The sequence below is a fragment of the Tetrao urogallus genome (genome assembly GCF_951394365.1).
Source record: "Tetrao urogallus genome assembly, chromosome: 4".
Classification (NCBI taxonomy): Eukaryota; Metazoa; Chordata; class Aves; order Galliformes; family Phasianidae; genus Tetrao; species Tetrao urogallus.
In genome coordinates this window covers 37071744-37088714 of record NC_136817.1, presented here as the reverse complement: position 1 = coordinate 37088714, position 16971 = coordinate 37071744, and the positions used below count along the sequence as shown (strand labels likewise).

Here is a 16971-nt window from a genome sequence, read left to right as displayed (position 1 = left end):
CGCAGGCTCTCTCCGTGGTGCTGAACGCCCGCGTCGGTGGGCACGGAAGTAGAGGAATCTCCACCTCCTTTGGGGAGGGAACGGTGCAAAACATCCAACTTGGAAAACGGTTTAGAGGAACGTCTAGGGACATTTTTTTTGCATATATTTTTAGTACTGTTGTTAATTTGACAGATGCCCAAAAATTATCTTTGAGAATTCTTAATTCAAAAATTCCACCCACGATTTTGTAAGTGGCAATCAGATGTATCTGTTCTTGCTATGAGTGGTGGAAAAACGTGCTGGAAAAATTTTTTAAAAGATAGACCTCTTTGCCATAGGTATTCCATGAAACAATGTGTTATTAATCTCTGTTTTTATTACATCATGTGAAAGCAAAAGAGAAAGAAAATAGCACTGCTGGCTGTAGAGAAGATAGGAAGGACTTGGATGTTGATGGCATATTGTTGCTAATGTATTTTAGAAGTCGTATTGTTAGATTGTTCTCATGAGGTCGAAGAAGTGGGAAAATGATGATTGGTTTTGTTCAGTCACCTCATTTTTGACATCCACTCCCACTTCAGTAAGCCAAACATTCGGGCTTCGTATTGATTACAGCCCATGAAATCCAAATATATAATTAGTTCTGATGTTGCATATATGGTAGATATGGCATTTTATATACCATATATGTAGTAGGCAGGAATATAATGATACGTTACTTAGTTGTAATCTTTTTCTATACCTTGCGAGCTACAACTTCAGTGTAACTTCCCTGCCTGTGAAAGTTAATTATTTTGCTTAATCTTTAATCCTGTAAGACTCATTCTGTGGGTCAGATGGTTATTTATATATTTGTGTATATATCAGATGCTCAAGGTTTTTTTTCTTCTTTTTTTCCTGACAAGTGTAGCCATATAAACTTATTGTTCCAAGTAGATAGAACCCATTCAAACATGTGACCTGGTGCTAAACTTAAGTGTAAAGACACTTCTGCATGTACAAGTAAGAATGCTTACACAAAGCTGATTATATGCAGCACCTGGGTTACAACAGAAAGGGTTTAAAGTGAATGAGATCTACGTCATGTTGAATTGCAGATTTTTGGAGCTATGGTGACCAAGTCAGATTTCATATTATATGCTCTTGTTTTAAACCCATAATTATTACTTCCAGTATTATTGTAACTCATAAAGTTATTTTATTTGCAACATCCTGAAGCACTTAGCTCTAAGAAAATGGAGTTCTGGTGCCAGAAATAACAAATGTATTTTGTAAAATAGGTTATACTACATACAACGCTGTAGTTCAGTGACAGTATTATGTAACAGTATAGTATGATTTCTGAATGTAATGAAGTATCAGATTAAAAAACAAACAAACAAAAAAAAACACAAAAAAACTCCAACCATCCTCCTTTTGATTGTTCATACAGATCAATGGAAAGACTCTCACACAAAGAGAAGTAAGAGGACGTTCTATTTTCATCATAGGTGATGGGATTGGTCAGTTAGGGACACAAGTGAAATATGTCCGAGTACCTTTCAGCATATGATGTGGTTTCTGTGACTTGATCTTGAAATATGCCCTATTTCTTATAGCTAATGTAATTTAGTAGTAAAAAAGATGGAAAACAAAGCCTTAGAAAAGGCCAGGTCATTATGTCAAAAGGCATTCAAGTGAAAATCTTGAAAACGCTTTTATCATGAAAATGAAAAGTTATAAAATCTTAACCTCCCCCTTCACTTTTCTTGTTTTCCAGTGGTAGACACTACTTCAGGTTGCATGAAGGAGGCAGATATGCACCACATGGGATTAGAAAAGGAGTATTCCTTCAGAGCATTGGGCCACTCAGACATGGCACTAGGTGCCTGCTGAGGAGTAGAGTGAATGCAGATCCCAACCATCTATCTCACTCATGGCTGTGGGTGCCTTTATAGAATCGTCTTGCTTGGAAAAGACTCAGTATGAACAAGTTTCACCGTCAACCTGGCCTATCAAATCTCATTACTAAACTGTGTTCCCTACTGCCACATTCCCATGTCTCTTAAATACTTCCATCACTTCTCTGGGCAAGCTGTCCCAATACATGACCATCCTCTGTGAATAAGTTATTTTTAATGCCCAATCTAAATCACTCCTGGTACAACTTGAGGCCTTTTTCTTGTGTTCTATCATCTGTTACTTGAGAGAAGAGACTAGCACTCTTGCTGCAACCTCTTCAGGTAATTGTAGAAGGTGATGGGATTTCTCCTCAGCCTGTTTTTTTACCAGACTTAACAGCTTTAATACCCTTAGATGTTCCTCATAATTTTTGTGTTCTAGTCCCTTCACCAGCTTCATCGCTCTTCACACCCTCAAGCTACTCAATATCTTTCTTGTTGTGAGGGGCTCAAAACTGAACTGAGTATTCTAGGTACTATCCTCACCAGTGCTGTGCACAAGAGGACCGACACTTTCATAGTCCTGCTAGCCATGCTATTTCTGATGCTTGCCAGGATGCTCTTGTCAGCCTTTGCACACTACTGGCTCGTGTTCAGTCAGCTGTCAACCATCACTCCCAGGTCCTTTTCTGCAAGGCAGCTTTCCAGCCAATCTTCCCTAAGCATGTGCCACTGCATGGGGTTGTTATGACCCAAATGCAACACCTGCTAATAGCCTTGTTTGATGTCATATGCTCGGATGGGACCTATCCATCCAGCCTATCCAAATTCCTATACAAAGCCTTCCTGCCCTCAGGCAAATCAACAGACCGCCCCAATTTTTTATCATCTGTGAGCTTGCTTGAAAGTTTCTTTGATTCCCTCATCCAGATCATTACTAAACAAGATGTCACTGATAAAAATATTAAACTATTGTGTTGCCAGTGGAGCTTGGTCCAGATTGTCAAGTTGCACCTACAGAAATGGGGACCCATGTGAGTGAGCTTCTTGCAGCAGATCCAACAGAAGCAAGTGCAGTGTCTAGCAGTGTCTAGGAAGTGCAAGGAGGGAGCCTGCAGAATGCATTGCACAGTTTGGGAATCGGACATGGTAAATCTGCAGCACTCTTGGCTCCTTCTTTGTATTAATAGCAACTTCTGCCCCCACAAGATCAAAACTGGAAGCAATAACAAAAGATGAAAGAAGGTAATGCAGGAAGGTGAGGTCAGGAAGTAAGATGAGAATATATATTGCAGTGTTGAACTCAGTAATTGTGGTCTGATTCAAAGTCTATTTCAATCAATAAAGTGCTTGCTGTTGAATTTGGTGAGCTATCGCGTCAGGTCTCGTTTGACTTAATTAAAATGGAGAGTGACGTCAATGTTTTCAGTCAATATGATAACAAAAATTAGTGATATTTAGAACTAATGCAATGTAGCTATTGTCAGAAAACTGGAAAATGGACACTCTTGCCAGAAATACATATCTTTAGTTTATTTTGGATTCTAGGAAAAAAAAAGAAAAAAAAAGGATGCTTCTTGAACTGCTGTCTTTGGCACAGCTGCAGTGTCTCTTCCTTATGTCTAGGATGTTCAAATAAACTGTAGGCATCAGTTTCTGAAGTGTTTTTTTTATATCCCTTTCTTGGTGTTCAGAAAGCTAGTAATGTGTGCAAAATCATTGCTTTGTCATGACATAGCTTGGACAGTAATAAAGGATGACTGCAAGGGCTTTTAAAATTTGAGAATTACAGTTTTTATATCTTGCCATATTTTTGGTTTGTAAGCACCTCCCTATAACAATGGTACCTTGAATATGTAATTAAGCTGCAGAATTTTGCTTTAATACATTGTAGATGCTATAAATTCAGATGTATTCAGACAGAGTCTGAACAAACTCATGGGTATTGGCCTTTGAGTATTGCTAAATAAATTGAAATATCTAACACAGATGTCCCTCAATCTGAAATGATTGGAAGGTGGGAGAGCACCTGAAGAAAATATCATACTTTTGTCTTCTACTCTTTGCTACATGTCTGAATTTTAGCTGTTGTTTGAGGCAATAAACTTTAGTCTCATCCCGTAACAATTGCTCATAAATCCTTAGTATCATTACATGCTTGCTCTTATCTCAATTTCTTCATCTTCAATATAGTAAAAATTCCTTTATTAAGAACAGATTAATACTTTCAGTATCTCTGTGAAGACAAAGATAGATAAGCAGTATTATTTTTTCTGGTTTGATCATGAATTACATTTAAAGTTGCTGTCAATGCTGAACCAAACAACTTGAAGACAGTAGCCTGCTAGTCAAGGAAAGGTGTGGTGTTGCAAATACTACTGTGGTGTTCTCAGTATGTTTTTAATACCACGGAAAGTCTCAATGCTGTGAATTATACCCCATTTATGGGTATAATTATGTTTTCTTGTATGACAGGAAAAAGGAAAGACATTATTACTGGTCTGATTTGTATGTATTAATATATGTGCTATAAGTTGCCTTTTTCATTTCTTGTTCTCCATTGTTTCATTTTAATTACAAATGTAGATGTAATCAAGGTACAGAAAAAAGCCAGAGTGCAGTTTTGTGTATCATGTTTTCAGTTCTGATTACAGTGATTGTAGTGATACTGCTGTCTTTTCTGGAACACATTGTCCTCACATATTCAGCAATGTGAGAATGAAAATATGTGGAGCTTTTTAAAATCTTAATTTTTTTTTCTTTCAGAAAAATATAAAATCTATGAAGAGTGGATATGTGATTGTTAAGTGACTTGTAGGATTATTGTACCTTCAGAATTAGAACAATTGCTGGTATATATGTGAAGTGAACAGTAAGTAAGGCAGGAGGCTATTTATAAACATAGTGTGTATTTCCATAGTTAGCTTTGTGCTTTTGCTTTCAAAAGAATTAGTTTGTCTCCTGTTGTAAGAATATGTAATTCTGGCTGAATATGCTAATATGCGCAATGCATCCAAATCGGTTTAGATAGTTGAATCAAGTACAGTGTTACACTGCTCTGGCACTCCATTATTTTTGTCCCTGTCAAAAATACTCCATCTTCTCCATGCTCATTCCTTAAGAAACAGCTTTCACAGATTCATTTCCCCAATCAAAGGGAGAAGGATGCCTGCTTCTGACACTGAACCCTGCTAGAGTATCAACAGGGAGGAGAGGTTGACGTTGTTTTTGTGAGTAGGGGTGAGCTAGTTCTGCAAGTCAGCTCTCTCCAGATCACTGGCGACTGTGTCATGTCTCCATACCTGATCTAACCCTCCCTTTCAGCAAGGAGGAGAGGTATAAATCACTGCACAGCTTGTATGGGCAGAGGTTGTTGTGGCTGCATGCCTGAGAAATGACATGTAGATGCGCTTGCTAAATATTATGTGAGTTAGGCGGCACAACTTATAGGGAATGTAACTCTTAGGCAGACTTTTGGTCTGTCTTTTCCAGAAGGGTCTTCTTCAGTGCTGGACTAATGTTGAATTGCCCAGTTCTTGTCTCTGCAAAACTATTGTCATATACTGGGACAGGCCTTTCCCATTTTTAGCTGTCTGAAACCAATTTTCTTTTCCAGCCTATTTCCTGAACGTGCTTACTGCTTAGAACTAGAAAGAATGGTTTCTGTTTTGGGTTTCAGGTGTGAAAGGCTTTTCCCACTCCATCATTTCCTCCTTTTTCTGTAACTCTGGAAATTATGAAAACAGGTTTTGAGTCATGCTTTCAGATGCTATTTCTAAGCTAGGTTTTAACTTCTTTCACTGCCCATGTGATTTATGGGGAGGGAACCTCATCTTTATGAGAGGGACCCCTGTTAGTGGATATGCTTCAGGGAAGATAATTGCTTGTTTACATCCTCTCTTCTTGTACTCAGTTACTGTTGATTTTCATCCAATAGGTTTCTGTAGATGGAAGGTGCTGGTATGTTCAGCAAATCATGTCTGTCTACCTGCCTATCATGAAAGCTGGCAGTTAAAACCAAGTGCTGAATATAGCTGTGGCTAATAAAGCACCACAATGCAGAAGCAGTTGGGTCAGGTTAAAACAACAAAACCTGGAGAAATTAGAAGATCAGGTCAGGAGGTTAATAATATATGCCAATTTGTAAACCAGGGACTAGGAACTGTAACCCTAATTAAGTACCCACACAGCTGCAGATCACTTGATGAGGTTATTCACTTGAAGCCTATTCACAGATGACACTGGAAATTGTACAAGTTGAGATCTTAAAAGATTCATTACCTCAAATGGGAATATGCTGAATCTCAGGAGTTATGTTATTTCTACATTTAGAGCTAATTATGTCAAATAGATTTCAGGGGAAAAAAAAAAAAAGAAAAAAAAAAAGAAAAAACAAAAACAAACAAAAAAACCCAAACAAACAAAAAACCCAACCACCTAAAAAACCCAAATCCAACCAAACCCCTTTTCCTGGTGTTGTGTTCTTTTTGTGTTGTGCATCTGCCCACTCCTATATACTTCCCTCCTACACACTGTTTATGGCAGCATCTCTGTGTTCTGTTTTTCTCATCTAGCAGCTTTGCAATATGTTTTCTATGTTAAGGGGGAAATTGTATCGTCTCCATTTTGCCGAACAGATCTTGAAAACTTAATCTTCTGATTGATGTCTACAACAGGATTGCTATTTGTTAAGATCAGGAAAATGCTGTATTCACAGGGCAGTGATTAGCCATTCTCTACTTTTATCAGGGAAATCTCACTGTCTTGAAATGGAATGCTTCTTTTCTGCAGGGACATTAGCTGTGTGAAGTATAAGTGATATGGACTTGATGTATCCCAGAATAGATATATTCTTTCCAAAAGAATCTATTAAAAACTACTTCTTTTTTGCCTCATGGTGATTAAATACCTTCATATCTCTTTGAAGTTGGGAAAAAATGTTTATGGTACATAATGATGAACTCTCAGAACTGAAGTTCTTTCTCAGTGATGTTAGGAAGAATGTTTGCTATTTCATTTTGTCTCACCGGTTGTTCAAGCATCCAGTTTTTTTTCTATCGTGAAGATGGGTTATGAAGAACATCAAATTCTTTATTGTCCTTAAGTGAATTTTCTGGAAAAAAAAAAAAAAAAAAGCAAGCCATTTGAGACTGAGCTGATGAATGTGCATCATCAAAAGATGACAAACAATTTAATCAACACTGATTCCTGTAAGCCTTTCAAACCCTGTTGTGTGCTTTACATATCAGAACTTAAGCTTTTAGTGGCTTTAGGATATCTTAAAGCACAATTCAGGAAAATCATAAAATCAAGACTTGTACATGTGGAGGCCTGTGATTTGATCTTACTTTCAAATTTCCTGCTTAAAATTGCTCAAAAAGTTTGATTTAGAAGGCCAGGATTCAAAATTTGCTGAAATCATCTACCCTACCATAATGTCAGTCTTTGAGCATCCTAAATCACTAATCCAGTTACCCTCCATGGATTTAGGCTTATGGATAAGTCTGAATAGTTGGTAGTCTTGTGTTTGGTTTTACTTTTCTCAACTTCAGCGTTATTTTATTTCAGCGGATGATTTTCAAGTGTGTAGGTGATAGCTTCAAATACGTTTCTGAACATGCTACAGATGGAGGAAGATGAGGGCTTAGAGGGGAGAGCAACCTGCAGTCCTGTTAAAGAATCCAATTTTCTAATATATTTTATTCCCTTCATTGCTTCCTCCTGTCTGGATTTTCTGATGGCTGTTGCTGCTGTTTTCTTATCATTAGCTTTGGCTGTCCTGGTTCCTTGAGAACAACCTGGAGATAATCAGCCTGTATGGACAAGGGATGTTTGCTGGCACTCTGAACTCCATCTTTTCTGACGTTTTCTTCCATTTTTGACCAAGTGGGCAGATGACTGGCTCGAACAGTCACAAAATAGATGCCTCTGTAACACTTCATTGCAGAAAGAAATGCTTTATAAAAATCTGGTCTTGAATATTTCTGAAACTGTCAAAGTTATATCTTGTGGAAATAGCACAAGCCATCAATAACATTAGTTCCATGGTATAATAAATGGGCTTAGTCTACGTGGACAGTGCACAACCAAGCTTCATGAGTACAAGAATAACATGAGATCAGGATTAGTCCTGGCCTGCTTGAGCTGCTGCCACATGAAGAGCTCACAAGACATCTGTTAGTGTTTCAGCAGTACTGTGTTACAGTGAAATTCATGGTGCTCAGCTTTAGTGGCCACTCAGCCTGATTCAGTGTGAGATCGAGGAATACGCTGCAAAGGGAAATCCAGCAAAGAGTAATCCTTTATTGGCTTTGGTGACATTCAGTGCCTCTGCACCCCTGGCTCCTGGGGGCGGCCAAGGCTGGGCTGCAGACATCTCGACTTGGCTGTGGGCAGCAGGTTCCCACAGGGCCTGCCTGGCACAGTCTGGGTCCGTGGTGGTGGAGGGAGATGAAATGGGATCAGCTGCCTGCCATGGACTAATGCAAAGCTCTTTTTATCTATGCATGTCCTGTTTTGATAAATAAATGCTTGACGCTAGTAGTGATAACAGTTAACCCAGGGAGGTGAGAGAGGAGCTTTGATGTGCTGGTTTTAGCTGGAGGATAAGCAATAAGGGAATGACAGACCCATCTGTCTCTGATATTAATGCTAGAAATTAATGCCACCAAAACAAATGGCTGGTGGAGGGAGGGGAGAGACTAATTGACAACGTGTTCTTTCTGTCTCTTCTGGTTTCTCTTGACCCACAACTCCAATAATTCTTCCCCATCTTCAGCACAGGTTTCTCAAGTTTCCATAGGAAGCACATGAAAGCAGCTTTTGGCACTGCATAATAAAGAGCAGCACACTGTGGGGTATTATTTTTACCTCGGCAGAGCTGAGCAGGGCAGGCTGAGCCCTGATTATACCATGTGCTCACCTCCCAGCGTCTCCCTCCCCGCTGCATTGGGCTTGCTGCTTAATGCAGCGCTCCTGATGCAGGCTCACGTGGCTGCGTACAGGCACAATGAGGGCTTGAGCATCGCCGGCTGCGCTGAGGCAGAGCAGGCGCTGCCTGCAGGTGGGCTGCCTGCACCCGGCAGCTCTCGCTCCCATTTCCTACCCACCAGCTGGACGAGAAGGGATGGGTCGCCAGGAAGAGAAGAGAGGGCAGTACATGCCAGGCTCCCGCACCCAGGCGCAGCGGCAGCAGTAAGTCACACTGCACCATTTTCTTCTCGCCCTGCAGACATGCAGTGAGGAGCTGTAAGGAGCTGCTCCCTCTCCGGCGGGTGGGCATGCTGAAGTGGAGCCTTCCTCCCAGACAGGAGACGCAGCCTCTTTGAAGGAATCCCTGGAGACCTTCTCAGTTTGGTGCTTTGTGCTCAAAGGCCAATTCTTCTTCTCCAGCTAAGCTCATATTTGCTTGCAGTCACAGCTGAGCTGAAGAGTCTCCTGCCTGCTTGCAGCTATTTGCTGGCTGCACTCTGACTGTGAGCGCTTTCACATAGTGCATGGATGTGGCTCTCATGCCCCTGAATTATGGGTGCTGCAGAGCCTTAACCTTTCCCGGGCTGTCGGAGCAGTGGATTACTGCGCCAAGTGCTGGCTGGTGGTGAGCACCCCTGCAATAAGACTGACTCACCTGGATACACCTGCGTGGGGGGCACAGCTGCTCCAACATGGCTCATGCAGCTGCTTCCATTAAAAAAGTTCGAGAGTCTGAACTGGAAGAGAGGGAGAGAAACCTTGAGAAGGAAAGGAAAAGGCAGCGGAAAATCTCTAGGGCAGATCGCAAGCGCAAGGTATGAGGGGAAAACCTACCTCCTCCTTCTTCCCCCTGAACCCTTCCTTCTGTCTGTGTGGTACTTTGCACGGGTTCACTGCCATGTGCAATGCTCTATCACTCATTTCCCTTCCCCATCATCTCATTTTTTCCCATCTGCATCCCTTCCCACCCTGTCTGTGCCCTAATGAGGCCCTAGCCCAGCCGCAGTGGGACGGGAGCGCTGCCTGTCATGGCAGCCCACAGCCGCACAGTGAGTGTGCCCATCAGGGAGGCATTGGCACCCCCAGAAGCACCAGGAATGGATGTCATTGCTCAGTAGCCAGGTGCTTCCTGCCTCCAGCTCATCTGAAGAAGTTGGCAGGGAGGGAGGTGGCTGTGGTAGTGACTGCAGTGTGGAAGTGCATTTCTGCACTTCACAACTGCATTTTTTTCCCCGGTTTCTGATTTTTGCCTTTACTTCCCACACTGGTAGCAAAAGTGCAGCTAAATGCTGCATGAAAGATCCCTGGGGTGGATGAGCTGGGTGGCTGTTCAGGGAGGTATCAGTCACTGATGCTGTGCTAGCAGCCGTGATTCAGTGCCTTTACACTGCACACTGCAGGTATGTTTGTCTGCCTGTGGCCTGAAACAAGTCAGCAATTTGTTGCGTGTTTGTGTCAGCTGCTGGTGGCATTCTGATTCTGTCAAGGCCTATGTAGTATTTAGAGCTTTCAGGTTTTGGGAGGATTCTTCTAATTTATAAGAAGCTGTTATTTTCCTTCTGCATTCGAATATGAAATGTTCTGTTGTCTTGGAAAAAAAAACAAACAAACTGTAGAATAAAAAATTAAATATAAATAATGTATTTGCCAGATCACTCTATGGTTTCCAAGGACAAAAGTAACGTACAGTGATGGTGAAAACATGAAAAGGTCTGAAGCAGCTGTTGAGGAGAGCTGTAGTGCTGGGCTGCATCAGGACTGCCTGTGTTAATGCCTCAATGCTGCTTCTCTCTCCCATCTCAGGAACCTACTGACTTTGGTATATGTTAACTCATTCACCGACACTGTGACTTGATCCATTCTTATAAATATATTGTGTAAGGGATAACAGCAAGAGATATAATTAATCTGTCCTATTTTTCTTTTCTCTCACATTGCATATATACTCAGATCTCTCTGTAAAAGGAAAAGGATCAGAATCCAGCACTGTGACGTTTGAATTTACAGATTCTTTTGGCGTAAGATTCAGGAGCAGCCATCTGCTCCCTTGGCATACCTGAGAAATTCTGAAGTCATTTTATATTCAATCTTATGGATTTTACGTGCGGAACTTCATAATTTAAGTAAAGTGATTGAGGCTGTTGGATTCCTTTGAGACCTGTGGGTACAATTTCCCCGATTTCTACAAGGCCCCATTTGCAGAATGCATTAAGTTGCGTTGCAATTCTCTTTATCAAAACAAGAATGTCATTTCTAGTGTATGCAGTGTTTGGGTGCAGGGGCTGCTTGGGGCAGATTGTGATTACTGTCCTAATCCCCTAAATGGGACACTGCAGCATAAGGTAGTTTTTGTGATTACATTCCTGATTGAGGAATTCTCTGTTAAATAGCCTTTCTTTTTTGTTTTCTAATGTTTGTTTCTTTGCTGGAGAGTCTCTTCTTCACATTTGCCCAGTACTCATCTCAGTTATTTAACCACAGCATGTGTTGTTTTTCCTGAATTTCATATACCTTGTTTCATAAATGTGTTTCATTCAAACATGTATTCTACTATTTTAATTAGAGTGGGATGGAATTAATCGTGCCCCTCCTGCTATCTCCGTTCTGAGAGTGCTGCATCTCCCTGGCTGGGAGTGGGCTGGCTCAGGCTGTGATCGTGTTAGCTGTAATATCTGGTGGTGCAGGCTGTCGATCAGGTTTTTCAGATCTAGGAAGCACCAGTAGTCATTGCTTAGAAAACACAGAGAGCATCATAGTTTACTCACCTTCCTTTTGAATATTCAGCAATGGACCTTGCTCCCATCTTCCTTTCACTGCAGCTGTACCTTGCTGTTACATAAACAAGGGCTTGGCTGCACCTTCCACTTGCCTTCTGATGTGTGAGTGTGGGCTGGGCCAGGCGTCTCCCTCTTGCTCCTTCTGCATGAGACGGACAGCAGTGCAAGTATGGCTTTGTTCAGATCTGTGTACATGCCCATACTGCACAGAATGCATAGCATCAAGCAGGTCATACATATATGAATATGTATACACACAGATTCATGATATCCACAATCTCCACTAAATATGTAACATGCATTATGTAGAGTAGATAAAATGATGTTTATTTCTTCGCTGATGTAGTTTATATCTGTATTTTATGTTTTTTTTTTTTTTTTTAATATGTCATGTTGCTGATGAAATACAAATTGTTCAATATTGTTCAATGGTGTTATGAGAACATGTCCTAGTAGGTGCAGAGCCCTCTCAGTTTTTCTCGACTTCCTTGGAAAATGGTGGCAGTCAGCAAAAAGTATGTGTAGGCCCATGGGAGATGAAAGGTAAATGAATATGGATTGTCTGCACTTAAACTCTTTTAGCATATGGATTATATGGTCCCAGCTTCGTGATTCATTAAAAAGCTCTTCCACTGCAGTGACGGGATTTTCAGTACAGCAGAGACCTATTTTGTTTCTAGGAACAAAAGTGAGTGAATATGCTGTAGTAAGCTATTGTGAACAGCCTTTTTCAAATCCTCGTGTATTTTATATGCATGTATCTCTTTATCTACTGATCCATGGTGAATATTTGAACTGCTGATGTGGTGTTGGGATGGAAACTTTTTTCTGACCCTGGAAGATCTTGATTATGCAAAAGAGGACAGTGAAGAACTACAGCTTTATCTCTTCCTCTCTGGCAGTACGCTGGGCAGCTGTTAGCACTGTCCTGTGCCGCTGCCCTCCAGAGATACTGCAGGGTGTGGGATCTTTGTGGATGTACCCAGATGCTGGAGTATTTTCCTTAATGCTGTTTTGTATTGTGATCATCTTCTGTCTTGATGGCAGCATTACAAACCTTCGCTGTAGCTTCTGTGTCTCTCGGGTAGGGCAAAATCTTCCTAAATGTCACTATTTTTGCTATGTGACATAGTTCTGGACAGTAACAACACGCTGGTAGTTCACAGTCAGGAAAATGACCTGCATCAGCAGGAATCTTGCTTGGATGCTGTGTTTGCATGTCTTAGGCATCTGTAGTTTTGTAGAGATTAACAGAAGTATTCCTTGTCCATAAATTGGCAAAAAAAGGTGTTAAAGGTGTTCATAAGCTGACAACAAAAGTCAGACCCTTCAGACCCTCTCCTTTATTCCTTCTGACTTCATTTCTAAAACCAGTCGATGAGGATAGGCTCTAGTTATCTCGCATTCACATAGGTAATTCTCATTTATGCATGCAGTCTTTTCCTGCAGTGTTGAAAAACACATACTGATGCAAACACAGAATAAAATGTGCATGTAAACAGTAACAAAAAAATGCAGTCTGAATAGTTGGATACCTGAATGTACCAAGAGCATTAAAAAAAGCCAGGTGCCAACAGAGGAGATGAGCAGGTTAAAATCTGTAGATAGCATCAGTGTTCAGGCATGACTAACTCAGTTCCAGCCGAGCTCAGGTTGTATGAGGTCCAGCTCTGCCTGCTGTATGATGCCTGTGTGCAATAGCACACATCTTCTCACTCATCTTCTGCAGAGTCAGAAGAATGAAGGGGTGCGATTACCTCGGTGGTCACCCACTGAGTCAGAGGCAAACTTGGAATTACAGCCTTGGAATCCAGCTTCCAAGACCCTGGCAGTATGTAACATGTTCTTGCTTTCCCATGTCTATTCTACTTATAAAACGCGCAGAGCTTCCTGACTGTGTGTGTGACAAGTGTTTAAAAGATCTAAAAACAAACCCCAGACACACCCCAAAAATCTGTTACCAAAAATTGATTTAGCTGCTGAATAAAAGTGATTCTTGCAAGTATAAAAATGGTATACTGATTCCTGCTACTGTTTTACCATCAGTGCCAAGGACAGAGTTTGGCCTCTGGGCTCTGCTGTCAATAAGTGGATATTTATTTAGTATTTAAATAATTTTTCAAAGTATTTTTAAAAATTTATTATACTATATCATTTTTTAATAAGGCCAGCCTTACAGGATTTCCTGCAATAACTGATGTATTTACTGCTCCTGGCCAAAAGTGTTTGGGAAACAACAGCGTATCAGAGAATTTTGTCCTTCACTTGACACCCTAAGTACTCACATACAAAGCTCACATGCAGCTGCTGCTTCTCAGCAATATCTGTAGAAAGGCAAGGCTGGAGGGAGAAATAAAGGGCTGCTGCTGTCTGTAAAATTCAGGGGCACGGAGAAAAGTCAACATTGAATAGATGGATTCCATTGCATAGCTGCGGAGGACAGTGATTAAATTTTCTTTGTGTTCTTTCAACATCAAGATATTTTCTTACATTATCACCTCCTTTTTAATGAATTGAATAGCAGAAAGAAATCCCATGTTCAGTAATTCCTGTAGAAATGAATGTCACTTGAATGTGACAATGTCATTTGAAACTGGGATATACTTTGGGCAGGAGAGGCTTGTGGAGCAGGACTTCACTCTTGGTCAATTGGTGTTCATGTGCCAAATACATGCCCTCTGGTGTGAACATGATGCAGGATCTGTGAAGAAGTTGCATTTGGCTAACGAAGAGAAAGAATCTTGCATTGCTTGACCTCTCTCTTTTTGGAGCCTTAAGGCTTATAGCAGCTTTAACCTCCTGTTTTTTCTTTAGCACTGAATATGCCCTATCTGTTCGATGTGCTGTTTGTTGCCTTGACGAAGATTTTTGTGATTCACTAGAATTTCTAGATGTTTCAAATGCCTCTTCAACCACAAAAACAAAACAAACAAAAAAAAGCCACAAACCTTTTTGTTTCATAACTGAGTGTTTGCATAGATGGTGCCTATTCCTGATGACTTTTGAGCTTTTGCCTTCTACACCTCAACCTTCTGTTTTCATTATGTAGATACTTCTCAGGATGAAAATAATACCACAGTTTGATTCCTTTTTATAAAGTGCAGCTTCTTTTGGTGACACTGTATTTCAAAATAAATTGGGATTTGTTGCTTCAGTTTATAGATGTTGTATCTCAGAGGAGTGATATGCACATAAATGCAACAGTGAAGCTTGCAGATAATTCTGTTTTGTTGGTGATATATTGAATAATTTACCAAGCCACTATTTTATGAAGTTTAAATTGGTCCTTTGCAAAAGTTCACACAATGTCCATTCACATATAACATATTTGCTGGACAGGCATTGTCATTGCACTTAGTGAATGCAGTGTTTGGCATGTCGTTCTCAGTCACGTTACCTACAAAGTTTAGTATGGGTTTAGCCTGTACGAGGGAATAAGAAGGCTTTGTCAGCCTTTTGCAGGTCGAGAGTGCTACTGTTGCTACTGTAGTGCCAAATATCATTATTTGTGTAGTCTCTTTTTTTTTTTTTTTTTTTTTTTTTTTAGAATTTTGCATTGTTTGCCATAATTAAACTGGGAACAAATGAACAATATACAGAAATGAAGCAAGCCTAGCAGTTGTATTAAAGGCTGATGATCTCCAGTTCTCTTATTTCTAATAGGAAAGGAACAGTCTTCGTAACAAGTTTAAATTTACTCACTGTTAGGCTTACTTCTTAACAATACTATGATTTATATGTGGCTTTTAAAATGTAATTTAATTTCCTTGGTGACTTTTGAAAGACAAGATTTGTTTGGTTTCAGGAAATTCTTTGTAAGTTGTATTTGAAAACACATCATTTAGATTAGCATGAGTTTTGTATCTTGGATGAATATGCCTCTTTGTGGCTTTAGGTGAAATGAATTCATATCTGAGACACTTGAGAAAGTATTGTCTGTTGAGAGATTGATGAGCTACTGATTGGCTAGAAGATTGTCATTAACTAAAGACAGTGGCAGTGCTCTTGTGTGTCTAATGAGGAGTAGCATTGGAATTGATCTAGGTCACATACAGCATGGAACCCACTGGTACTTTCCCCTTCCATTTGTGAAGGGCATAGATCTGGTGTGAGTCTTAAATTCGCTCTTACTCCCTCATGGTAGCACAGGGAGGCCTGGAGTGGGTGATTATATTATAATCCTTCCAAAAAGTTTGTGCAAATTCTCCTTCAGGCTTCCATCATGAGAGAATGGGGCAGAAGGAATAGCTGTGTGGACCTTTGCTGGGGCCAGTAGGGCTGCTGCTTGGTGGGAGCTTGTCCCCGCTGATGGCTGGGACTGTGGATCTTCTCTCAGCATGATAAGACAGTGGGATAGAAATGGAAGTATCTCCTTTTCTTTCCTCCCCCAGTAAAAATAAACCATTGGGCTCACAGCACAGTTATTTGGATACTGTATGCAGGAGGAGTTAGACATGTTCCTGATACTTCATCTGTCCTTTTGCATTGGCAAAGTTTTGTATCTCAATCCAGCTATTTCAGTAATAAGAGCTTCTGTTGAACTTCAAAAGAACAACAGAGAGAAATGCCAAAAACTGCCTTAAGTGACTCTACCTTTCATGGTAGAAATTTTCCAGAATTCTCCAGAAATTTAACAAGTGTCAGTCCTACTTATCGGGATCTATAAGTGATTTAAAATAATAATAATGATAATTGAGTCAACATTTATGCATTGTGTGAAATTATCCCCAATAATTATTAGTGGCTATTTGATTGTTGACTTTTGTTTTCTTTCTTCTCTGAAAATGTCTTATGTCCTTTAGATTGGTGACAGCGTCTGCATCACTGGAAGAATTATTACTTTGTTTGGGCAATTTTCTGTTGAGTAATTACGAAGAGTGTTTTAAGGGAGTTTCTACAAATGCAGGCCAGGATTTGGGGGGGGGGGGGGGGGGGGAGGAAAAGAAAGAAAGATATATAAATGTCAGATGCTAAACTGTGAAATGTCAAGACTTTAGGTATCTGGTTTTTGTAATTTTGTCCCTCAGGTTTTTCATTGCCTCCTGGGGAAAGTTTGGCACCTAACAGAAGTAAATTGTGGCACGTGAGCATTGAGAAGTCATATTTTAATGATGAGATTTGGAAGCATGCCCTGCTGTATGTACGTGCCAACCTATAGCACATCCCAACCCTGGAAACAGTGAATATGTCCATAATCCATAATGGTTCAATAGGATTATGTGTTTTTCAGGCAGCAGTTCTTCCCCTGAGATGAGGTCTTTCCCAGCACAAACTCAAAGCACAACTGGATCATGTTTCTGCCCTGCAACAGAAATTGTTGTTCAGCCTTTTCTTTTTGAATATGCATATTAGTATGGCTT

General features: G+C 40.4%; 1 protein-coding gene across 1 annotated transcript in view; it reads left to right on the top strand.

Moving 5' to 3' along the window:
• Nucleotides 1–9526: 9526 nt before the first annotated feature.
• Nucleotides 9527–16971, top strand: part of ANK2 (ankyrin 2) — a gene marked incomplete at both ends in the record, with an annotated part of 175923 nt that continues 168478 nt past the window's right edge. The window contains one exon of the mRNA XM_079534109.1: nucleotides 9527–9649. Coding sequence (XP_079390235.1) covers nucleotides 9527–9649 — 123 coding nt within the window. The remainder of the gene's footprint in view (nucleotides 9650–16971) is intronic.